The sequence below is a fragment of the Chiroxiphia lanceolata genome, chromosome 4 (assembly GCF_009829145.1).
Source record: "Chiroxiphia lanceolata isolate bChiLan1 chromosome 4, bChiLan1.pri, whole genome shotgun sequence".
NCBI classification, from domain to species: Eukaryota; Metazoa; Chordata; class Aves; order Passeriformes; family Pipridae; genus Chiroxiphia; species Chiroxiphia lanceolata.
Genome location: NC_045640.1, coordinates 25,482,089 through 25,507,748, shown reverse-complemented (window position 1 = coordinate 25,507,748; position 25,660 = coordinate 25,482,089). Strand labels below are relative to the sequence as shown.

Sequence of the window (25,660 nt, the reverse complement as noted above, 5' to 3'; positions counted from 1 at the left end):
TAAAGGTAAATAAATTGCACCTTCTTAGTTAAAATTGATGAAGTGTCTGCTTCCCGAAGGGGTCTGTGTTGCCTTGGTTTACTAGATAGAGATTTTTACTAATTGGAGACTTTACTATAAAGTCTTTACTATACTTGTAAAAAATCCAGTTTAATTGGTTTACTGTTTCTGCTGTATACAGGAATGGTCAGCAGATCTCACAGTATGCTTCCAAACAACAGGGCTGATACCTATTGCAATATTCAGTGATTTTTCAAAAAAGTTACTTAATGAACAGTCCCATATCTAGTAACCATTCAAAATATGTGGGGAGAGTCCTATGAAACATCATAGGTGACCATAAATTTACCTGCCCTTGAAGCTTGTTTCTAAAATAAAACTGCAAGCCTGAACACTTACCCTTCAATTAACTTCCCAAGTGCTTAAAATCTAATTTTTAGTAAAACATATACAAGACTGTATATCATGATTTAGATTGTAATTAACAATTACAGCATTCAAGCTAAAGTCTATTACTTAAAACATCATTGTGTACAACTTGTCTTTCTGCTTAGAAACTGCATTACCAGCAGTAATGTCTGTTGGATTGCAATGTTAATTGTGCAATAAAAAACATATTAAAAGAGTTATTTCAAAATATTTTTGTCATAACTACTGATCACTAGATATTTGTTAGGAAAAAAAAGTATTCAACTCTTGAGGAAGAACCAATCATCATCATGGCTAGGCTTCGCGAACGAAGATTTGGGAAGGCACTATCCACATTTGCTGCAGGCACGCTGGTGGCTTATGAGGCCAATACGTGACAGACATATCCGATTGCAAAAGGCGCAGCAGAAAGACTCCTTAGATGGTGTATTTTGCAAGATACGGTTCTTTCTGCGTTGCCTTTTTTCCTCGAGAGTGATCCTGCGTGAGTTCTCAAAGGAGACAGCTGCGTTATAGATGGTGTGTCTCCAGGCCTCCCGACTGGAGGCCAGAGTAGACCAGTTATGGTGATCAATATGGCCAAGGCTGAAATGTTGTTTCAGGGAGTAAGATAGGTCAGCTATAATGTACTTCAACAGATTCTATACACAGGGAGTTTAAGGCTGATAAAATAGGAAAGCTCAGCCTTTGATATTGTAGATTCTGACCCATAGAATGACTTTGTTTGTTCACAAAAATAAGTATACAGAGAAGCCCTTTAATGACTGCATTTTTTTCATGTGTATTTTACATTTGCTTACTACATGTGTTTGGTTTAGATGCTTTTTTTTCTTCTTCCATTTGGTTTGTTGGTTTACTTGGGTGAAGGAATGTAGAAGGGCAAACAAAATTTATTCCTAGTGCAGGATGTTTAGTCTAAAATAGCAACTAATCAGTATCATGTTCACCACAGCTGCATGTAAAAGACTTTAATGAATCTATTAGTTTGCGATATAATCAGAATTTTATATTATATTAAATCTGCACAACAGGTGCAGCTGAAGATGTAAATCATTTTAAAAAGCAAAATAAGCTATTTTAACAGGAAAAAACACAAGAGTATTTAAACCAACCAGATTCATCAAACACTACCAGTACAGTCATACAGATGACACAACATTTCAACCACACAGTTTATTGGTTAATTTGTTTTGTGTGTGTGACTACTGAATAATTATGTGTTGTCAATGCTGTAAATACATTTTAAATTACAAGCTTGTCTTTACATTTTATACACGGCTAATTTTACAAAAAGAACTTCATGATCAGTCCAACTTACACCTTGCTGAGCAAAAAGCTGACAATAAATATTTCCTTCTGAAAAATGCTTTATGTAGAATGCCATTCTTAGAAGTTATTGGTGATATTGCTGAATACATTCTGCTTCCCTTATAGGTAATTTGGCTACTTTAGACTGGCTTATTTTCAACTAGCCTAATTAGTACTAGTTTTATCAATCATAGTTAAAGTTTACTATTACAAATATGCAGTGTAAGTTCAGGTATGTGTATTTTTAAAAAATCTGTGCATTTTGATATCTAATAAAATTCTTCCTTTTAATTGCTCATGGAAGTAGTAAGCAGCTGTTTCAGGTATCCTCTTTAGTAAGTATTACTTCTCTCTTACTTAGGCTTATTGCTGCTTTATACAACTAGTCTGATTATTATCAGTGGAATGCAGCCACTGTTTGTTAACTAAGTTAACTGCATTTTACCCTAGTAAAATGTTACTTATTACACTGAAAAATAAGTACCTTTATCCCAAAATTGTTCTTTTACTTGTCTCTAAACACATTCTGCACAAATTAGGCTGAGAGATCAGAGCAGTCCATTTTTAGAGCAACAGTTTGGGATGTTTTACAGCTCATTTGTAAGTGTGATCCAAGTTTGGGAAATGCAATCCCAAGCGAGACCCTGCACTTTTCAAGGGCAACTCACCCACGGGAACAGTTCTGACTTCTACAGCCACACAGCACATGAGCATGACACCCACCGGCAGCAGTCCCTCTGCTTCTGAAGGCTGTGTTACTTCTTCACAACTCTTTTCAGCTCTGAGTAAAATCAGAGCAGCTCTTCCCAGCCAGGGCAGGCTCTGGCTGGAGAGGATACCCAAAGTACGGTGGCGACACCAGAAATCCGGCTGGCTGGGTCAGGTGGACTGTGTGGGCTGTCTGGAAGCAGCCAGATGTGTACGGTGGAGGTGGTGATGCCACAAGGCACCCTGGCTCTGCCCGGGGGAAGGAGAACCCCCGAACTGAGCCGCCGGTTGAACTGGAACTTGTCGCGGTACTGGATTGCCTGGATGGTGTCCTGAAGCTTGTGGAGGCCAGGATCATGGGAAGAGCCTCGGTCTGATAGCTCCGCAGAGAAAATCGTATTGATTGCGATGGTTGTTTAGGTCTCAAACATGTGCAACAATAAACAGCTACCAGCGAGCCCACAATAATGAAGGCAATAAATATTGATCCAACAATGAGGAATGGAACATAGATTGGTTCTGGGAGAAGAAAGAAGAAAAGCCGTGCAAATTAGTCTACTGAAATATAAGTCTGCTGTATAAACTCCACAGCGTTTACAAAGCCACCCATTTCAGTCCCGCTAACACACTGAGCTGCTCAGAATACAGAACTTTCAACCATTATCACTGAAACAAAATTAAAGTTTAAACCTTGTAGGTTCCAGGGAAATAAAAATTTCTTTCTTTTGACAGTTTTACTAGTTACCAAAGGTAAAAGCTGTTTATACCATGTTCTGCTTGCTGGTTCTTGGGCATTGCTCAAGAATCTCACTCCTGTCCTCCTCCCTCATTCCCCAGACCGTCGGGACTGTCTAATATAACACCCTGAACTGCAGGCGAAGCTCAAATGCTGCAGATGCTGTTAAATCACTTCCATTCGAAAGGTGGAAGATAAGCGCAGAACGTCTGACTTGGGAAACCAGTCTCCGTGTGCGCTGCCGGAATCCTTTTGTTTGGGAAACTGACGGTCCCTCGCACGGTGGGGCTGTGCCTGCAGAGCACCACTCTCACCTCCGGGAGCAACAAAGTTAAACAGGCACAGCAAAGTTAGCCGATGCGAACATAAAATATAAGTGTGCCTTTCAGTCGAGATGCCTCCAGCAGCCGGTGCCCTCGGACCGCGGAGCTGCCCCTCCCCTCTCGCCCCCCGGGTGCCCGCTCCGTCTCCTTGCGCAGGGGCCGCTCCGCGGCCGCGCTCCCGGCGCCGCCGCCCCGTGCGCACCTGGAGCCGCGCCCGCCTCCTGCCCACCCGATGGGACGGGGCAGGGAGCCCCGGAGCCAGGCTCGGGTCGGGGGATGCTCCGTGGGGACCGGCTCCCGCCCGCCTCGGGACGCGCAGCCGGGCACTCACGGGCGGTGACTCCCGGGTCCGGGGGCTCCCGGTCGTTGGTGCAGCCGCCCTGCTCCAGGCGAGCCTCAGCGGCGGCGCAGCAGTACCGCAGCGCGCAGGAGCCGCAGCAGATGGTGGCGGCCGCCGTGTCGAAACCCTCGGGGCACTGGAAGCCCTCGTGGTAGCCGCCCTGCCCGTCTACCCAGCCGTGGCAGTACTCGCCGCCGCCGGGCTGGCCCCCGCCGCCGCCGCCCAGCAGCCCCAGCAGGAGGCAGCGCAGCAGCAGCAGCGGCAGCGCCCGCCGCCGCCGCCGCCCCGCCATCTCCCCGCCGCCGCCGCCCCGCTGCCCGCCCGCCCCGACGGGGCGAGCAGGGGGCGGCCCCGGGTGCGGTGCGGGGCCTCCTGCGCCGCGTCCGGGGGCTGGGGGGCAGCTCCCCCCCAACACACACACACACCCGGCCCCCCCAGCCGCGCCCCCGGGGGGCCGCGCCTGCGTTCACCTGCCGCGGCCCCTGTCGCCTCCCGCGCCCTCCGCTCCCGCAACATCGCCCAGCACCTCGCTGTCCTCCCGGCCCCGCGGCTGTGCCGGCCTCGCTCCTTACCTGTCGGTCGGATGGGGCTGGGCGCGGAGGGATTGGGGCTGCGGCCAGGTCAGCCTTAGCGTTCGGGGGCTTCTTCCTCTCGGCAGGCCCCGTGCCTGACCTCTGCGCGAGACCGGCTGAGCTGGAGTGCGGGAATATTCCGTCCCGCACACCCAAACGTGCCCCTGCCTCCCCGCCAGCCTGACGCCGCGAAGCAGAAGGGTCTCCTGCAGTGGCAGTTTATTAAAGCAGCCCTGTACTTCTAAGGGTTAAAAAACCAAGCACAGCGCACGACTTGTTGCAAGGACCCTTTGCTTTTTAACCTGTTTTCCTTCCTGGATACTTTTTACGCTCAAAGACATAGCAGCATATTTCCAGAAGATTTATAGCCTCTTTTAGTCAAACACGAGGCCCGTCACCTTTATTTTCCAAAGGGAGTGTGTGTGGGGCTGGGAAGGAGGGACACATCTGTTCATATGAGCATCCAATCCTTTTTCTTCTGGAAGAATAATTTCAAGTCACCAAGCAAAAACCACAAAAGGAACTGCTTATTCATTTATCCTGGAGGAAAAAAATATTTTAAATTAACTGAGCAGATTTGGACTTCTGGTTCAAGCAAAGAAACATTTCTTTAAATGATGTCTCCCCTGTGTGCTATCTAAGAGGCACTCCTGCTCCAACGGTGAAAAGTGCTTGCAAAACAAGCATTATGTTAAAGCCATGCTGAACAAAAGAATTCATTTTTCCTGTATCTGAAGCTTCCTGCCATAATTTACCACTGAATATGAATATGTATATGTATATCAGTCTGACCCCTTGTCCAACATTTTGAATGCCCATGTCACTTATTTCCAGAGTTGGCAAGTTTAGTGAAACAAAAGGAACAAAGTGTGCTGTGTACCAGCAATAAAACTGTGCGCCCAGAACCATCTATCAAGACATTAGACTTCTGGCCAACCCCTAAATACAGTCCACAAGCACAATATTTGTGTTTGTTTTTCTTTTAACTAATCTACTCTCTTCTCTTTTTTCCCTCTGACCCTTTTTTTCCCTATTTTGATTTCTTTAAGTGTAACCAGTACCACCAGATCGGAAAAGTAAACAAAAAATTTGTATAAATGAGAAATATTTTTCATGGCTATTTAACAGATATAGCTTTAGAAATAACAAAACTAGATTTTAAAGAAGAACAAATAGATTTTGAACATGAAAATGTGATATTCTGTCCTCTTCTGCGTTTTCATTTTGAAACGATGATGTGAATTAAACTTTTACCGGCTGTCCTGACTACAAGTTCCTAGTTTTTATAAGCCAATGTTAAATATTAATATAGTTTTGCATTTACTTCACTGTGGTTTTAGAGCAAACATAACCTTCATGGAATGTTTTAAAATGTATGGGTTTTAAAGGCCTAATCCAGCTTCCAGGAAGGTCAAAAGGAATCTCTATGTTGACCAGGATGAGGCTTGGAACAGGAGCTCAGTAAGGTCTTCATGGTGCATTTAGCTGTCTCAGGTGCAGAAAACAGAGGGACAACAGAGCCGTCCTCTTAAATCTGCCACATTTGGTGGGAATCACTGAGTAAATATGTCACAGCTCATATGTTGATTTTGTTAATTAATTCATCAACTTCCAAAAAAAAAAAAAGTGGTCTGAAAAAAAACCTTCTGAGATATATATAAATATAGATATACACATACTCTTCAGATTTTAAGCTACTCTAGGAACTGCAGAGATATTGTTCTGAGGTGGGGGTGGGAAGGACACTGAAGGGGATACCAGTCCACAGACATCAGGAAGGTTTTGAGCTGGATTTATTTCTCCTTACTTGTTCCATCTCTAATGCTTGGGTTGTTAGGCAGAGGCTACTCTCTGCTTCCCTCTTGTGTAAGGTAATGGCAGCTGTACAGGGTCTCCTGCAAACGGGCACAATTAACATTCTCTTTCTTTGAATCCCAAACTGCCCCATCCTGCAAGAAAAATCCTGTAAGATTTTCTTAATTATTGGATTGCAACTGTGTGTGTGGTTGGTTTATTTTTGTATGGATAAATGGCATTTCAATCACTCAAGTGGATTTCACTTCTGCCAAATAAAAGTCAGAGGTACATTGCAGTACTGCTTCTGCAAATACTACCAACCTGGAAGACTTGAAGATACATGAGGAGTTTTTCTGTGAACTGCTGAGGTCTTAACTGACTTCTCTGGTCTTACTCTTTGCTTCCTCTGAAATACTGATGCAGTTTACAGAATGTGCTGTGACTCTCGTGGAGATGAACGGGATTGTTCTGACCTAGACAGTCAAAAACCCTTTGCTTTGCTTCCCTTTTGTAAAGGTTGCATCTGGGCAACCACATCCTTTCACAATTTGACATGCTAGCAGGTTCATTTGCACCGATTTATGGCATTTGCTTTAAACTAAACCTGCAAATAATTAGGAACACAGGAAAAACAGTTGCAGACTGTTGATGAGCACCCTTCATCTGCAGTTTAAGGACACTGGGTGGCTCCAAGTTGCTCACTTTTGGACTGGGTAGTGTTCCTGCAAAGTACCTTTGCTAACTTTGCTTACTATTTATTCTTAGCTGAAGCCTTCCAGCTTCCAGGTGATATGTCATCAACTTAATTATATCGTGTCAATTTTGAATGAGAAATACCGTTTTTAAAAGCTCATATAGCTAATGTTTTAACTGTTGTTGTTTACAAAGCTTAGTATTAGAACTAATGAAGTTGATCAGTCATATAACAGGCAGAGAAGATAATTTCATTGTAGTTTAACATTTTATTATTTACCAGGCTTTTCTTACTGTCTCAACAGCAAACCTATGGGGAGAACATATTATAGTACTCCTCATATGCCTCTTTGTAAGACAGTTTTTCTTAAATGACTTCTGATCTCCCAAACACTTCTAAATAATGTCATTCTTCTGTCTTGACTAGGGCAATGATAGATAAGCTCAGCTTATATCTTGGTCATTTCACCCTGGCTCTTCATTAAATTTTGCTTTGAGTTTCGAAGAACAAAAGGGACAAGTTGAGTTACCAGCTTCTAAAAACAACCTGGTGCAAGCAGATTTCCCTTTAAAAATAAAATCAAAATAATATACTATCTAAACTGTAAGCCCTTTAGCTACGTGAGTTGCTTCATCAAGCACATAAGGACTGCGTTGAATAAAATCCTGTATGCTGCTCTTTAAAACGGTATCCTTGTTCTTGGCTGATTGAGAAAACACCCTTCCTGCAGCCGCTTTGCTGGGAGAGGCACCTGCCAGGCCACAGGCATCTATGTCACCTGCCAGGCCACACACATCTTCCAGACTGGAAGGGCTGGCAGCAGCACTGGGATGTGCCGCAGACTCAGCCCCACGTCCCAGAAAAGAGGCTCCAGCTGCATCTCTGCTCCTCCTCTGACTGCAGAGCCTCGTCCCATTGCCTATATCAGCAAATTAAGATGGACCCATGAATCCCATAAAGTGTGTTTTGGTTAACTGAATCAAGGCAAAATGTGGTGCTTTTCTTCTTTCTTTTGCCTTGCTTCTTTTTCACTATTCTTTTGTATTTGGGAGGGAGAGATATTTCTGATCTGTTTTGGGTTGGGGGTGGCAGCTCTGACAGTTAACTTTTTATGATTTTTTTCTGGGATTTGACCAGCACTGTGTGGTTTTCCACACCAGTCAGGAATATCACCATGTTTCCAGAAGTCTCTCAGGAATACTTGAGGAGTAAGGTTATGTGGGCCAGATGTTAAAGGCAGCACCACTTATGTTTGCCCACAGGTAACCCATTGAGAAAGCAGCTTTTGGAGACAAACACAGATGTCAGGCTATCTCAGCCTAATGACTGTCAAAGTGAGATTAATCATGCTTTAAGTGCCTTAGGGCTCACTCAAGAAGTAGAATGTTGGATTACTGGTATCCTGATCCATGTACACGCGTATCACAGTAATGGTTGCTTATCTGAAATCTGTGGCACTGCTAGGTGGAGGAGTTAGGCTCAAACTTCAGAAATCATCATTCTCCTCCTAAGACATAAAGAGCAGAAGTTATTTTCAAGCCAGCAATGCAGACATCCCTATTCAATGAACATATTATCCTGGCCAACGCCCACCTATCCTTTAGAAGATCACTCTTGCCTTACTCATGAGCTCTGTAGAGACCACATTATGAAAGATGAAGAGATTTGCTTACATACAATAACTTACATGCACTGAATGTATCTCTTCTGTACAACCACAGAGGTGCTCTCTGTCTCTGCATCGAGGCACGCACAGAGCTGTTAGGAGTACAAGAGCAAGGACAGATGTCTAGAAGAGATAGGAATTGGTGATCTTATGGGATGTGCAATCACCTTTACTTCACTCCAGCTGTGCCTAAAAATAACCTGTCTTATGGCTACCAAACAAGGTTTTCTGAAGAGGTGTTTAATTTTCTTTTAAACCAGAATTTCCTGTGCTTTTGAATTCAGAAACAAATTCTACAAGCAAAAATGCTCAATTCTAAAAAAATCCAATATGTAGTTACACCAACCACTAATAGAGCAAGAGCCAATACAAACCTTAAACAAAAAGTAAAAAATAAAGTGTAGAAGTGACTGTTCTGTTGTATTTCTAACAGCTGTTTTCAAAGCACTGAACACGGGGACATGTTTTGACAGCCAAAAAAAATTTGAAAAATGGCCACATTTTGACCACTGTTTCACCTGAAAACTGTTAATCAGTTGTAATTTGGCGCATAGTTCCTTCTCTATAACTTGCAGAGAAAAGAATGAATTATTGCTATTAAATAACTATGTTTTCTAACAATCTTAACTGCTGTAACCATTCTTAAACAGTGCCAAGCTTACCAGCTAGAGCTCGAGAGATCAGTATGCTATTTCCAGGCAATTCCCTAATCCCCCAAAGAGTCATATTAATGGATAGTGCAACGAAAGGTCAGAGGAGAGAGATAGCACCAGTCAGACCCTCTTGGTTCTGCAGCAGAGTGTGCATTTCTTTTTCCTTGCAACAGAATCAATGACCAAAAAAAAGTGAAAGGATATGAGAGAACATGACATTTGAGTGTACAAAAGCATAGAAAGAAAATGTGCTTATGAATGAAGACAACTGTTGTTTTTTTCACTCACACTGAGAAAAAAATACAAACATTCAACAAGAAAAGGTGAATACATACCAGTGCTTTTTTTCTTTTTCTCCAAAATAAATAGTGCTGAATATGAGGGCACTGTTTCAGTGCTTAATTAACAGAGTGCCTAATAATCATATGCATAAGTTTAAAAGTATGCAGTTTCTTTTTTTGTTATTATGAAATGAAAGGATGAGAATAACTGACAGTTAATGAAAAAAGAAATCTCTAGATGGACTAGTTATAGAGTGATTTTAGCCTTAAGTAAGATGCATCCTTTACAGAACTAAGCAAGAGCTAGTTCTTTAGGATATATTAATATCTGCCACTAGTGTTTTGCTTATTATACATGAAAGTTGTACCCAAATAACTCATCAGCAAGGGCTTCTGGATCTAAAAGAGTAATTCCTTTGTAGCACTAAACCTGGTAAACCAAACTGGTTCCTTACACTTTAGCCATCAACCAATTAGATAATTTTATTAAATATTTTAATAGTGCAAACAGGAATTTTTTTAAAAATGCTTATATTACTGCTGTTGCAAATTTAATCTGGGCATTAAATAGCAGCTTTCCAATGCTAAAAACAGGGCCAAATTCTGCATCTTTGAATATGGACACATTCCCTCAATTCCTCTGGTTTAGGTCCTCCAAACCTGCTTCCTCAGGCTACATTTCACCCAGGTGAGAACCACCCATCCAGATTTGCATTTATATCATTGCATGTTCTTAAAAGATAGTTGTGGTTTGTTCATTCATTGTATTTGTCCTGTCTTTGGTATGGCCTCTTAACACTTCCTACAAACAGCAGATTTCCCAAAGTACTTAAGACATTTCACATCTGAAGAAATTAGCATTTGATGACATAAATATTTTGCTAGTAATTTTTTTGATGGCAGCTGAACATCGAGCAGTTGTCTTCATTAGGCTGTCCTTTTTTCTGAAATGATACAGAGAACTGGAAGTCCTATAAAGTGTCTAAATAGAACTCTGAATATGCTCTCTAAATGGTATTACCCTGTATTTTCAGGCATGCATTTTATTTGCTTTTGTGTTACTGCTGTGGTTTAACCCCAGGGGGTAGTTCAGCCTCTTGCAACTGCTCACTCACTCCCCACCAGTGAGGCAGGGAAGAGAATCAGAAGATTGAAAGTGACGTGGCTTGAGATGAAGACAGTTTAATAGGTAAAGCAAAAGTCAAACATGCAAGCAAAGCAAAACAAGGGATTAATTCGCTGCTTCCCATGGGCAGGCAGGAGTTCAGCCACCCCCAGGAAAGCAGGGTCCTTCACATATAATGGTGACTTGGGAAAACAGAGGCCATAACTCTGAACATTCCTGCCCTTTATCCTTCTTCTCCTAGATCTATATGCTGAGCATGATACCATACGGTATAGAATATCCCTTTGGTCAGTGGGGGTCAGTTGTCCTGGCTGTGTCCCCTTCTAACTTCCTGTGCAACCCCAGCCTCCTCACTGGTGCAGTGATGTGAGGAGCAGAAAAGGCCTTGACTCTGTGTAAACACTGCTCAGCAATAACTAAAACATCTCCATATTATCAACACTGTTTTCAGCACAAACCCGAAACACAGCCCCATACCAGCTACTCTGAAGAAACTAACTCTACCCCAGCCAAAACCAGCACAGTTGTCCTCTTACCTGATTCACTCTGGTCTTGTCACAATCCTTCCAAACTTGGCTGGTCTGTTTGACTGTCTCATGAGATATATCATCCTCAAACAAGTTAGTAACTTACAGACTGGCTCCTGTCATCACGAAAAACTCAGTTCAATAGAGCCAGGCACAGTCTGCATTTGTGTCCCATCACAGTTCTCTGTGGAGCAACCTCTTCAGTTAGCAACCTCTTCATCTCCCTTGCCTTAGCTGGAGAGATAACATGACAGGCTTCTGTGCTTGCTTCTCATGGCACCTTCCTTCATGTGAACAGCTGCCAGGTGTGAGCCTTTGCACTGCTGGAGGTGCCTGCAAGGTGGGCTGTGTCCCCTGGCACAGTGTATATGAACAATTCTTCTGTCACTGTTTTCACTACAGCAAGTAGTGACTTTCAGACACTGTGTCTGCTCCCTGAGGTGTCTGGACCTCTTGCACCTCCATCTTTGTGAGCAAGTGCAATAACTATGAATTCAGTTGTAGCTCATGGTCGCTAGCACAAGGTTGCTGCTGCTCAGGCCTCAGCTTGAGAAGAATTGGGTTGGTTTGCAGTGGTTAACCATCCAGAGTAGATTTTCACTGGAGAACTTCCAGTGGGCAGCCACTAATGTGATGTATAGCCATCTCTCCTAATATCCCCTCTGCTTACGTCTCTGCCGGAATGGAGAGAAAAAGACTTTTACAGCAACATTGGACCTATCGGCTTGTTAGAGGCTCCTGGGTCAGCCTGGGAGTGATATCTGCTCAAGCCAGACAACCCCATGAACACTCTGTCCTTTCCTGTCTTAGTCTCCACATCAGCTTTCCTTCTTGGGAGATAAAACCTTTGGGAGAAGGAACAAAACCGTATCTCACGCTCACTTACATGCTCAGCTGTAGTCATCAAACGCCAGTCCTGAAGCCCAGCTTCCAAACCCTCCTGGCTGGCATCAACTGTACTTCAGTGACACAAAGAATAAATTAATTGTATCACTAAATCAAAACAGTTGTGAAGCCTGATTGTTACTCAAAGAAACAATTGTGTAAGAAGGTATTTTTGAATGCAGAACCAGTACAGGCTATACTTTGCCATGTAGAAAACCTAAAAAGGACTAAATCTTTAAAGAACTATGAGTAGATTCATAAAATGTTTTGGTGAACACGTTAGCTATTTTGGAGAGCAGTAGTGTTGACTTAAAATATTTAGGTTTTGAATTTGACTTAAAGTATTCACGTAGACTGAATGTAGTCGTGTGTTTGGGGAATTAATAACTTTACTTCTAAGTATTATTTATTATTCTTATATACAACAGCCTGAGGAAATTTTCATTTGGTTATCTACATTTCAGTCTCTTTGCTTAGATTTCTTCTGGGATCTGACCTATAAAAACAGCTGGATTTATGATACTCTAAAGTTTACTGCAAACACTTAACAAATGCTCCTATTTCAGATATGAAATTTATAGTGTTTAAATATAGTCTCCGATGTTATCATTTTTGCTGTTTACTGAGTAAAGCAGTTTTCAAGCAAATGTCAAGGAAGCAGCTAATAGGTAAATATGCCACGGAAAGTAACTGCACACCGCCATCTACAGAGCAGGCCGGGGATAGGACCGGTTTATCTCTAGGAGACATGAGAGAGGGTATCATAACCAAAAAGAGTCACAGATTTTCCTCTTCTGGCAGCAGTATCTGTTGATGCAGAGCATGTGTTGCAAAAAGGCCATTATGATACAGATTGTGCACAAGGAATAAGAATTGACACAAGGTGTGGAGAGTATTTCTCTGAATGATGTTGTTTATAGTATCAAGGACATGTTCCGCAGAATGGCCAGGTGCAACTCTGCAGGAGGGCAGAAGGACTGCATATCCTGATCCTAGTGGGAGAGCTCCTGTGGGGATACCAGGCTGCAAACCTCACAACAGCCCAGTTTGTCCAGTGTGTTGCGAGAGCACCATGACAGACCCTGGCTGGTGGTGGAAGTGGATATTTCATCCACCAGCAGTCTCTCCCTCCCCACTCCTGACCTGTATCTGTCTCTTTCCAGTTGCCTCTCACCTCGCCTCCCTACCAACCGCTGCTACTGCCCTGTGCTTTTCCAAGAGCTGGAATGATCAGTACTGATTGCAGGACAGTCTTGACCCCCCCTGCCCTCCCCTTAGTTCAAATCATCCATACAACAAGGCTGCAAGCATCTGCTCAGGCACAGCCAGCAGCTTCATGGGGATGCTTCATGCAGTCCTGGGGAAGAGATGCAGGAGGGTGTTCAGTGTACCACACACATGGCTTATATTAGTAACACGTGGGTAACATTTTATTCTCTCTCACAGGCTACTTCTGTCAAGTGAAAAAAAATCAAGAGAAAATACATCACTGCAGAATCCTACTTTGGCTCCCCTCCTATATCTTCTATTCTGTGCACAATGGTCCATTTTAAGAAGCTTTTGAAGGACACCAGGTGGCTAAAAGAAACTGGGAACCAGTGTGTAGGGCACAAGTAGACATAGAGGAAGAACCAGTGACCACCAGCAGCCCATGGGTTGTCCCTTGAAAATCCCCAATGATCAGCAGAGCATACTCTGCTCATAACCTTGTTCCTGAGGTCTTTGCTACTGGATGGCTATGAACTGAGAGCATTCCACTTGTGTTTATTGCTTTATTACTGAGGCTGTTTGTACATCTCCTGTAGTAATAAGCCACTGGGTTTTAGACTAAGAAGTAGGTGGAGCAAGTGCTGGCACTAATATGTGCAAATACACTGCTTAGCACAACTGAGTTAAACAGAAGGATTTGGTAGTTAGCTGGCATCTCAATATAAATCTTTGACAACATCAATAATAGTCAGTAGCCTCAGCCCTAAATTACTATTTATCCAATTATAAAAAACCAGTCCTAAATGAGATGAATCATGAGTCCCCATTAGCCTTCCTCTCAGAAGAGAAGTTAATATTTATCATACAGACTGCCTGTAGTCCCCTGTATTACTCACATTTGGCTTCCTTCAATGAGCTTATCTCATCTTGAATTGATGATGAATTATTATGAACTTGCTTTGGACATCTTACATCAGACTTTTGGCTCAGCGACACAGAAATTTCTCCAGGGCCAGATTGTTGACTTCAGTCTCAATTAATGATCACTTATTATCAGCTTAGTTCAAATGTTTGGTTTCTAACTTTTGGTTGCATACTCTAAACATTTACAAAGTCCAGATAGACGGCTTTAACTTAAAATGTTATGATTTTGATATTGACTTGATGCCTTCCTGGCTGAGTGTGAAGATTTTATTCTTCCATCACTTTGATTAATAGACCTGTTACAAATCCTATGCTTTAGAGTACCAAAGAGTGAAATAGACAAACACCATATATATTAACCTAGTTAAGAGCTCATATTACATTTCTGTGAGAAGTTTTTTATGTGCTCAGAAGTCAATGCACTCTTTAGTACAATTTTCAAATTATGAATTATTGTATTTCTCTGCAGTCAGCTATTTGTCTTTTCCTCAACCTAAACTTTCATTCTGCAACTCGTATTCTGTATGGTTAAACATTATGCTATTACACAAGCACTCGAGAGTTCAATTTAAGTATCAGGAAAGTATTCTGCAAAACTCTCTGCTAGCAAATTGCAGGTCTTTACCCCTAAGAGTTCAGACAGGATAAAAACTCACACCTTTACATGAAACACCGTTAGTTCTCCCATCATCTACCCAGTCATCAGGCATTCTCAGTGCAGATGCTAGACCATTCCCAGATTTCATAACATCTTGTTTCCATACCCTTCGTCAAATATCCCTCAGGTATTTAAAACATGCTTTGGGAAATCACAGTCTTTAGCAAAGTAAGAATAGAAATGCTCAGGTTCACTTTTACTAACACAGCTCATTTTGTCGTATTGGTTTGTAATCAGAGATGCATCCATGTTTTGTATACTCACTTTAATACTCTCTTATTAATTAACCAAGCAGATTTTATCAACTCTTTCCTAAAAGATAATTTGGTTAACTTCTGGTAAACATGAGATATATTTGAAATTGAAGACATCTTTCATATTGTCAAGTTCATTGTACCAGGCAGGGCTTTTTATTTAGTTGGAGAAGTTGAATTGAGACTGAGACACTAAAACAATTCTATCTTGAAAATGATGAAAAAGCACTTCATGTTTTTTGGTTTTGGTCATTTGAGATTCTTAAAACACTCATTAAGTTTATTAGTGTATGTTCTGGTATGAATATATGTGTATTCTCTGTCTTGCAATTGCCAGCAGTCATAAAATGGAATTAACGTCTTACTGCATACTTCAAGTTTATGCAAAGAATGCTGCAGAGAATTCCCATCACTTTGGTATGAAATATTAAATATGTTCAATTTTTTTAGTGAAGATTTCTTCATATCTTTCTCTAAAGATATAGCATAATAGGTAGTCTAGTTATCAGCTGGCCCAAAAACCCATGACACTTACAACTGTTGAAAGTATGAGGAGTGAACACATCTGCTCAGTTCCCTGTGCAGCCATGTGCAGACTCAGCGCAGACACAAAAAGGATTTGTAAATATCCTGAGACTTATTTGAACCCTTAAGTTAAACAAAACAGAAGCATCCATGTGATTGAAATTCTACATCCCACTGTTGAGTTAACGGCACATTGGCAGCAGGGAATTGGTGACACAAAAATCCCTATGGAAAGTGTGAAGGTTCCTTACCTTGCTAGAGCTAAGACTTCTTTAAAGCAATGGCCTCTTGTGACCACTCTCATTCACAAGGCAGCCTAATCATACAGATAATTTATTTGTTTTGTTCCACTCTCATCTCTAATAAGTTTATACAAACCTTTGACTTCTGTCCCACTGTACAGGTCAGGGATATCAGATATTACCTCTTTATGTGTTCAAAATTCATGACTATTATCTGCTTATTAAACAGGAAGCCTGCCCTACCATCAGTTGTCCTGATTAATTCCATGATGAGAAGTGGGATAACTGTTAAATCCTATCTTTATTGGAGTGCTTAGACCTCTTACATAAACCTTGCATAGGCAAACCATAAAGGGAGGATTATTTTTACTCTGGCTGTAAGCACAAGTGCTCTGGCAATCACAGTTATTGTATGACTGAATGTGCTCAAAAGTAGATGTGTAAATGAAGCTCTGGGCAAGAAGTTAAAAATTCTGTCACTCAGCAAAAAGTGCAAAGTTACAGCGAGGCAAATTTAGATGTAATTTTCCTTCTGTATTCATGTATTTGTTTACTAGTTAGTTGAAGAGGTAAGAGGTAAGATGATAGACTTATAATGAAATATCTCACAACTTATGATACTTACCTGCATTCTTTTTTACTCATTCATATGTGAGTTTGAATATCATGGAGCTCAGGAGGTCTCCTCTGAGATAACTTCAGAGTCATACTGCTCTTGGTCAGATAATCTGTCCTGAAACAGCAGATAAATTTTAATGGGTACCAGATTATTTTTCTCCCAGCTAGCTACACCCAATATGATAATAATACCACTGGGGGTAGTTAGCAAATAGGCTTTGGTATTGATGTCTGAATATTTTCTAAATCTCATTGACTAGCTCAGCAGCATAATGAAATATCTGATGCCTGTGCAGTTTTTCCTACAAAGAGCTTTTTCTGTCCTACTGGGATATCTTTAGAATAGTACAAGCTCTTTAAAATCCAAGTGACTTACAAACTTTTCCTTTTTATTTTTTTTTTTGCTGCAATTTTTTCTGAGGAATCAATGTCCATTTTTTAAATTACATCATTCTCTGTCTAATAAAATCTGGTATTTACTACTATGAATTCAGTTTAACACCAATAACATAATGAAAATAATCATCATTTGCAAAAGATGAGTAGCTCTGACCACATGGGTACCCCTAGACTTGCACTGCTGACAGTCCTGCCTCTCCCTCTGTGTCCTAGGGAGCCTGGCCAACTGTCTGCAGTGTGTTCAGGACATTGCTACCTGACAACTGATGTTTGCTAATTTGCAACCAAACTATAACCACTCCCGAGGGATGTGAGTCTCCTTTCCCCAGTCATACACCTTAGGTAAAGTTCATTCATGCTCTAGGAATTACAGAGATAGTCTCTCAAGGTACCTCTGGGTATTCAGCCACCCCATCTCTCCCTCGCTCCAATAATACAGCTTCCTTAAAATAGACCCTTCCTTTACAAAGCTGCCAGAGTCCTCCTCACTGTGGAAGACCATAAAGGCACTTCAGTGGAACAGGCTGGTTGATCAGACTTGGCTGTTTCAGGGTGAGCTTCTTGATGCAGTGCGTTCTTCTAAGGTGATTCTGAGTTTTGGAGAAAAATCGTGCACTACAGACTCCATCATTAAAAATGTTCTTTGGACCAAATATGTCTTATCTATCTGGAAGACTCAGAGAAATTGAGGGAGACTTCTGAGTAATTTGCCTCAGTTTCAGCACAGACAGAACCAGTGTGATTACAGGGAAGTATCCTGCCACACTCAAGTGCTCCCTGTGAACTTCAGTTAAATTTGTAGCTTCTCTTAGACAAATAGCTGTGAACAAGATAGCTGCTTTCTGGCTAGATACTGACAGTACAAAAAATTGTGCTCAAAAAAATAATTGCTGCTATCCATCATCTGTTTCTTGTCTCGAGTGATCGGCTGCATCTGTTCTCGTTGGGTTAACCATGGGAAATGCTACTGGAATCTTCCAGGACCTGATAACATTAAAAAGAATCATAACACAACATGGTGCTGGATACTAATATTTTTGGCCAAGGGGTCTACTCGAATTTCTGAGTAGAAGAAGGAAGGGATTTTTTTTTTTTTTCTTATATGTGTCTCTCTCTTCTCATTCAGCTCCAGCTCCTGAAACACTCTCATCCCACTCAGGCTGGATCTCTCCCAGAGGCCCTGAGTGGAGTCTCCCAGACTTTCCCTATCCCCCACCCTCAACAAGCCTTTGAGGACCTACAGACCATTACCCTGCTAAGCCCATGCTCATGGCAATTCTGCTATGATTTGGCACTTCTCTGGGAGAGAAGAAGAAAGATCCCGGCCTGGGCAAGGGGAAGCAGGGTACTCTTAGCATCATCTCTCCACTTCTGGAGCATCATCCCTGCGTGAGCAGGGCAGAAATACAGCACAACTAAGCAAAGTGGTGCAAGGCAATCTACCAGCCTAGAACAAAGTGCCATTTTATAGGATTTTGGTAACAAGAGATTTCTTGTGCACTTGAAATCACAGTGCTCACAGAGCATCTCTGCCCTCATCATCATTAACTGCATTGTAAAGGTGCTCAGAGGTTCCATTAGTGATGGCATATGAGTTGGCCAGATATGTGACTGCATCACAGTTGTGGTATGGCCTGGCTCACTCTCCCCAGTCAACAGGAAGCTTCCCACAGGCTTGAGTAGGCTTCTCCTCAAACACCCTGAGTAGGTGTCTTGGGAAGATGCTGTCACCTGACTGACCACATAGTGACTGTCCTCTAGGGATAGCCAGAAAGATTGGAGGAGTGGAGAAGAATCATTTATTTTTCTATATTTTTGGCGTCTGTATGTGTTACTGTGGGCACCGTAACAACCAATATCTTTTGCCATTGTCTTGGCTGTTTTTACTAATTTGGATTTTTTTAAATTTTTCTATGCAATGGTAAGTACATTAACCTTTAATTTAAAATCTTGCTTCCTTTTGAAATGAAAATCTTATATAAATTACCAAATTAAATCTAAATTATTCTCCATTCAGTTCAGTATTTACTTATTTTTATTTTTTAATTACTTTAGCTAGAGGCATACTTTTGAATTTGTAGGTGTTTGGATAACTTAATTTAAAAGAGAAAAACCAACTAATCTAGATAAGAGAAACATTGGTCAAATTATTCTGGTTGTGACATATGTGATACATAATGCTGTGTAATTAGATATTAAAGTGGTTGCTGTGCAGCAGGATGTTTTATGAAAATGGGACAAATGTTTTTTAAATGTACCACTGGAAACCAGACAGATGGTAACCTATATCCCCAAGGAGCATAGCTGGATTCTACCAAATATTTTATATGAATTTGAACTGTAGTGAACAGGAAAGGAGGGAATTTGTGATTATAGCTTAGCTTGCCATTAGTCAGTGTTTGGCCGAATGTGCAAAGGATGCTTATATGGTGCTTAGTCTGGACAGTAATATTTTCTGGGGATTTGTTCTTTCTTGAGCAACAGCAGAGCAGATGGCGACAAAGCAGATCTAGCAATAAATCATAGAGACAGGATACTTGAAGGAAGTAAGATTATCTAGAGGAACAAAATAGAACCCAGGGGATAATTGTTACACGAATACAGAGTGTATTCCCACTAATTTTATTCATGCTTGGGACAGTACTTAAAGGCTGAGCGTTTTCATGTAGCTTGGCTGTTAAAATGCCTATTAAAATTTTTAATCAACACCCTCTGGGAGCACAACTTTTCAGGGCACATATAAAAAAAAAAATCTCACAGATATGTACAGAAACTTCTGATGACTGCACAATTTAAAAATGCCTGACAATCTTAAATAGGAACATGCCCTTTGAGACTCACCAGTTTTTTTGACTCCATAGGATTCAGCTCTAAAACCATGACAGGCTTCAGCACTACCAAAGTAGTAGTGGGAAAGACACCTGCAAATATTCTGTGAAGCATAAAGGAAGAAAGAGCAATCCCAGGAAGCAACATCTCAATGGACCAATTTTAGCCTGCTAGCAGCTGGATGGTAATGTTCTCTCCATTGCCTACAGGGGAGGCAGCCCAAAGCCCCATCCTGGCCAGAAGCTGATAATTCTCTGTCAGCCAGTCTGCAGCCTGACCCCGGGAATGGTGCTTCCCCACAGCTCCCCACTGTTTGCTCCCTTGCTGTCACCTGCATCGGTGTGACAGTCCCTGTCTCTGTCAGATGTGTAGTCACACATAATATTTCGCCTGGAGTGTTTATAGTTACATTCCCCAGGATGGAAGCTGCTGATACTGAGGAAGGCAATGGTGAGTGGTTCAAGGCCCTGGGTGGTAAAAGATCCTTTAGCCTCTCTTTTTTATACTAAAGCTAGGCAGAACCTGGCTTCCAAGAAATGTGATATGATGAGGAGATGCAAATTCCCAGCTTGCCAGGCTCTAGCAAAGGATTACCATTGCATTTTGTGCAATACACTACAGCTTACATAACCCAAAAGATAGAAACTATCCATCAACTCAACAAACATTTTTCCCACAGATCTCCATATAAGATCACTCCTGGTGCCTTTCAGGATGCACCAAGGCACAAGCAGCATCATACAGCCTTGACATGCAGTCAAGCCCAATGATCTTATCATTCATAAATATCAAGTGATTGGTACTCGTGTTTCCCCTTGGACCCAGTGTCATTCACCTAAAGTTAGCATTTCCTCTAATCTGCCTCATCTCTGTGACACTGTGAGACAGCCCTACTATGAAGAATGGCTGCAACAAGGTGTATTTGTGTGCTGCACAAAGGACTGTCACCCAAAGGAGCCTCTTCTTAGCTGATGAAGGACGAGACAAACTAAAGACAGGACTATTGAGCAGGAAGATTGGCATTTTTGATGCAAAATGTATTATGAAAAAGTATTTTTACAGCTCAGAGTACTTTTCAATCAATAATTATAAAAACAGAGTTATTAAACGCAGATGAGCAGTTTAACAATATTGTAATGCCTCCATTTTCTTTTTCTGATCATTTGTTGGAATGACTTGTAATGTGAAAACAGGTAGAAAAGTGAAATAAGCCATTAATGGGAAGGGCTAAAAGCATAGGGGTTTTTTGATTTTTCAGTAGCTTGTACCCAAGTTTGAACAAAGAGAGCAACAAAGCTTATGTCTTCTGTCTGCACATATTCTTGTGTAGTGGCTGGAATTCAACTTTACATGGTAGACTTTCAGGAAGAAACAGCCTGATTTCCCATGTAGCCATATGTATCAAGCTCTACATAATCAAGACTTGAATGCTGAGATATATTTGGGATGTGATTGCTGATTTGTCCATTTCTGATTATCATCAGAACATTTCTGTATTAGCTAGATATTGCAGAAGTAGCATCCTTGGAATACTAGAATATGTATGAGGAAACAGAATTTCTACTAAATGACACGAACAAAATTAGTTTGATTGTAAACTATGTTGTGCAGACATATAAATAATTAGAAAACTTTGCATGTTAGAAGTGGTGATGAGAGGCTCAGAAAGACAACCACTAGACAATCTTGGAGGGAAAAAATTTCCAGATAAGGAAAAGATGAAACTGCCACCTGATGTGAGTGGAAGCAGAACTACAAGTAGTACTATAATCTGCTTGACTCTGACTGATAGAAGCTCACCAAACCTCAGAGGGAGTGATTGTACTTGAGATACATCTGTATGCCATGATTTTACCTTGCACTGGTGTTTAGAATCTAGAGCCACGTATTCAGGCATGTGCTGGTGCATTTCATAGAATCAAAGAATCACAGAATGATATATCATAGAATGATATTCAGGCATGCTGCTGGTGCATTTGGAAAGGCATCCTTCCCAGTGGAGTCCTAGCTGAGGTTGGGGACCAGGGAAGCACCTGGGGTACCCACAGGGCACATGGACACAAGGTCCCCTGGTCATTAGGTCTCTCCTAAGTAAGGATGATGGCTGTCATGAATGTCACCGCTGGTAAAGGTGTAGTACAGGTGTATGGCTCTGCAACAATGATGGAGTCTCCTCTCCTCCTCTCCCCTCTCCTCTCCTCCCTTTTCTTCCCCTCTCTTTTCTCCTCCTTCCTATCAAAGAAGGGATGAAAAGATAGTGTGCAACAGAATTTACTTATTTCTTTTCATTTGTAAAAAGCATTTATAAGAAATGGTGTTGGAACAAAAATTTTAATGAGTCACATCTCAAATGCTTCACATAATGTTTCCTCCATGATAACAGTAAAAGATCATCAGAGTAAGGAGGCTGAAGTTCCCGCATCTGAAATCTTGTACATAAGAAAGCTTGAGAACAGCAAAAAAATTACCACATCAGGAGGTAAATGCATTCTAACATGGTGGCACAACCTTTTCATTTGTGAAGACAACTAAAGTTTGATGTCAGAGATGTCTTTTCCTAAACTTTAATCCTTCAGCAGAGTCAATGTAAAGAGGAGTACAATATCTGGATCCATATCCATTATTATCTGTTAGAGGTAGCTCTTTGTGACAGGCTACTTACATCTTAAAGCAAAGGAGGAAAGCTTTTGGACTCCAGATCTGGGAAGCCACCACCACTGTTCAACAGAGGGGTTTGGGTAATGCCTGCTGTAGGAACAGAGGGAACATCCTCATGTCATTCATGAATGAGACCACTTACAGTGATTTTACCTCCTTATAGTGATTTTACATTGCTGTAAAGTGCAGCATTAAAATTTTAAAAAGAGAGGCCATATAATAAATAAATTTAAAAATACTCTCTTCGTTTGAAAATTGTTCTGTTAGTCTGAGACATAATGATGACAGAGGCTACCAAGAAGCCACTTGTCCATAAACAATTTTACAGAATAATTAAACTTATTTCATTTTACTGTTAGCAGCTGGAAGCACGATTGCTTCTTTTCCTTGGAGTTAGCATTAAGGTTGGATTTGAAAGGTGCTGCTTCAGTGAATGGGTAGTACAATTACAAAATACACTCAAATATCCCAGAAGCACTATTTTTAAGCTATGATTCAGTAAGATACTAGTTGCTGGTATAAAATTTTCAATGCTATCTTGTGAGCAGATGTTATTTTTAAGGATAAAAAAAACCCCTTCTGGTGCTAAAGCTGTGGGAATGAGGCCCTTTTCATGTCAAGAGTGATGTATGGACTGATAGCTCATGGAAGGTGAAGACTTGACTAACTTATCAGATGTCTACCTTTAGAGTTATGGCTGGATGAAGTAATTTGATCAATTACCTTTACTGATGTCCTGGGCAGTCTGAAAGCTCGTTTTTTTGTTAACAGTTTCAGTAGGGTCCAGTTTGATGCCCTCAGACCAACATAACTAAACAAATTAGCTTTCCATTCCAAAGAAAACGTAACCTAAAGCAAGCTATGATTTATGTGAAACAAATGCTGGCTACAGCCCATGGGGTCTGCAATGCTTAGCTCTGTCCAAATTACTTTTAAAACCACACAGGAAAACTCTGAAGTTCAAAGGATGAGTAGGACTTACTACCAAAAAATAAATTACTGGGACCTATGTGGATACTGGCGAACGTATCAAACCTTCTAGAAGTGCAGCTTTTTATGAAATGTTCAAATGGCTGGAGAGGTTGGGGCGCCAGGCGAGCAGCTCTGCTCAGTAGGAGCAGCTGAGGGAGCAGCAGCACAGAACCTGCTGCTCCAGCTTGACTTTTCTGTGAAACCATATATCATGCAATTAAAAACTCAAAACATGGGTACCTAACTGAAAATGTGTCTGCTTTGTTGGCGCCTGATACAGAAGCAGAAATCACTTTGCACTTTGCATAGTCCAAATCTCTTTCCTTTGTCTGTTTTCCCATTTAAGAGAGCCAGTGTTCTACTGCCTTTCAAAAAGTAGAAGGTGGGAAAGTGCTGTAGGATAAAGATTAAACCATTCTAGTTACAATCAAGTTTCTTACCTTCCTTCCATTTTGTCAACTCTGTGTGGTGCTGAGGTGTGGTCTGAGTAACAACAAAAAAACAGAAAAAAAAAAAAAAGGACTTCAATCCCTGTTGTCTTTTTTTCATATTTGATATGAACTAAACTAAAGTAAAATAAAATAAAAAATGTTTGGAATGCCTTTATAACATAGGAAAGTTTTAGGTAATGTGAGAATACACTGCATTTCCAGAGAGTATGAAACACTGGAGGGTTTTTTCCCACCTGTCAGGAGAGAGAAGAAGAGGACAAGAATGGACAGTAACTTTTTTAGAGCTCCAGCCCCTGGAATCATAGCATTTTGAAAATAATATTTTTTTCCTATTTTCAAGATAGTTGTCTAGCCTTGTGGAACTGGGCAACTCTTACAATAGTTTGCTTAGGAGAGAAAACAAGAGTCTGACTAATTATTTCAGAAGAGGTGAGACAGGTAAGATTCTCCAGGGCCTATTTTCCCCACTTTTCTTTGACTCCTGAGCATCCCTCCTTGAATTAATGTGTTTCTTCACTTTTTTAAGGAACTTTTTTAAGCTGCATGTCCAAAATCAGAGCAATGTGCATGCATCTCTCTTTAGGTTGTTTAGCTTTACACAAATGTCAAAAATGTTTACTTTTGTTAAGTATCACTATAGTTACGTGTAGTTCTTAGAAAGAAACTCAAGGCTAGTTGTTTATCTTGATTATTCTCATTATACTGGGCTTACAGCATGACATCAAAATTATCTGGGTATATTTGAGGATCAAAGGACTCTTAACAATACTTGTGTAGAATTAGATGTCAAGCTGGACTTTTCTATAATGAAAATATCCAATTGTATATTCTACGTGTCTTGTTGTTGCCATCCTTACTTTGGGCCAACTATTCAGCAACTGCAGTCACATGGATTTACTCAAACGTGGGATGCAGACTGTGAAGCAGGGCCAATAAAAAAAACTACTCCAATGGAAAGCATTTCAACTGAGACTTCGGATGTCCTGCAGAAATTTTCTTTTTACAGGAACCCTGTGAAATTCAGCTGCAGCAGTCATACAGAATAAAGAACAGATTTCTTACGTATGCCTGTGTTCTCCAAAAATATGGTGTGGCATTTATCAAACACACACCCCTATGCACAAAGTGGAAGTTTATAGTTACCATTTCAAAGTGTAAATATGCTTGGGATTTTGCTTTTGACAAGCACCACTGATGGATTTACACTTGTGGAAATTGGAACTGGATTCCTGCAGGGTGCAAGTCTGCCTTTACTTCTTATAGGAATGAAATTGCATTTCCAAAAATCACGTAGGCAAGGATCTAACTCTGAATGAATTGCAGACTATATTTCCACCCTTTAAGTTGAAATTATACTTTTGAAAAATCCCTTGTTGTCTTCTTTCATCACAAATAACTCTTCTAAATACAAGATCCAGTTCAGATTCGAAATGTGATCTGAGATCCCAGATGATTTCCTTCTATTCACATATTCATCCCAGCTGTAAAGGTCTGTTGGTTAAATCAGGCCTTTAAAATGACTGCTCTGTAATTTCGTGTCTTACAATTCGGCCTTTCCCAATCATCTTTGTAACTCAACTGCCCTCCAAGGATTCACAGAGGAGTGACTGACTAGCATTGAGACTAGATAAGTTATTCTGTTGATGGTGCCTAGGAGGTAATAAAATCCACTTTAGTCCCTCAGATCTGGAAAGCCAACGATGTCAGAAGAAGGAAATAGCGGTAAAAGCTGTGTTTTGTCAGAAAGTCAGTGAGTGTGTGACTGTGAATTCCTACAAGGGGTAGTCTCTAGAAGAAGAAACCATTTCTGCAGCCGCCTTTAGACACAGACAAAAACTAGAAATAATGGATGATTTCTCCATTACATAGAACTAT

General features: G+C 41.1%; 1 protein-coding gene across 1 annotated transcript; it reads right to left on the bottom strand.

Annotated features, from left to right (window-relative positions):
- Positions 1 to 1,497: 1,497 nt before the first annotated feature.
- Positions 1,498 to 25,350, bottom strand: SHISA3 (shisa family member 3). The gene is made up of 5 exons (XM_032685716.1): positions 25,330 to 25,350; positions 23,774 to 23,816; positions 4,417 to 4,622; positions 3,836 to 4,070; positions 1,498 to 2,964 (listed from the first exon to the last, which is right to left on the bottom strand). Exons 1-5 carry the CDS (start codon positions 25,348 to 25,350, stop codon positions 2,513 to 2,515), a joined length of 957 nt encoding a protein of 318 aa, XP_032541607.1. The 3' UTR covers positions 1,498 to 2,512.
- Positions 25,351 to 25,660: the final 310 nt, after the last annotated feature.

Excerpts from the sequence above, each read along its gene's own strand:
- SHISA3 (XM_032685716.1), bottom strand. The coding sequence starts at position 25,350 with ATGATTGGGAAAGGCCGAATT. Across the intron at positions 4,071-4,416 it reads CAGCCCCATCCGACCGACAG|CTGGGCGGCGGCGGCGGGGG; the intron begins GTAAGGAGCGAG and ends CTGCTGGGGCTG. Across the intron at positions 2,965-3,835 it reads GGACCCGGGAGTCACCGCCC|AACCAATCTATGTTCCATTC; the intron begins GTGAGTGCCCGG and ends TTCTTCTCCCAG.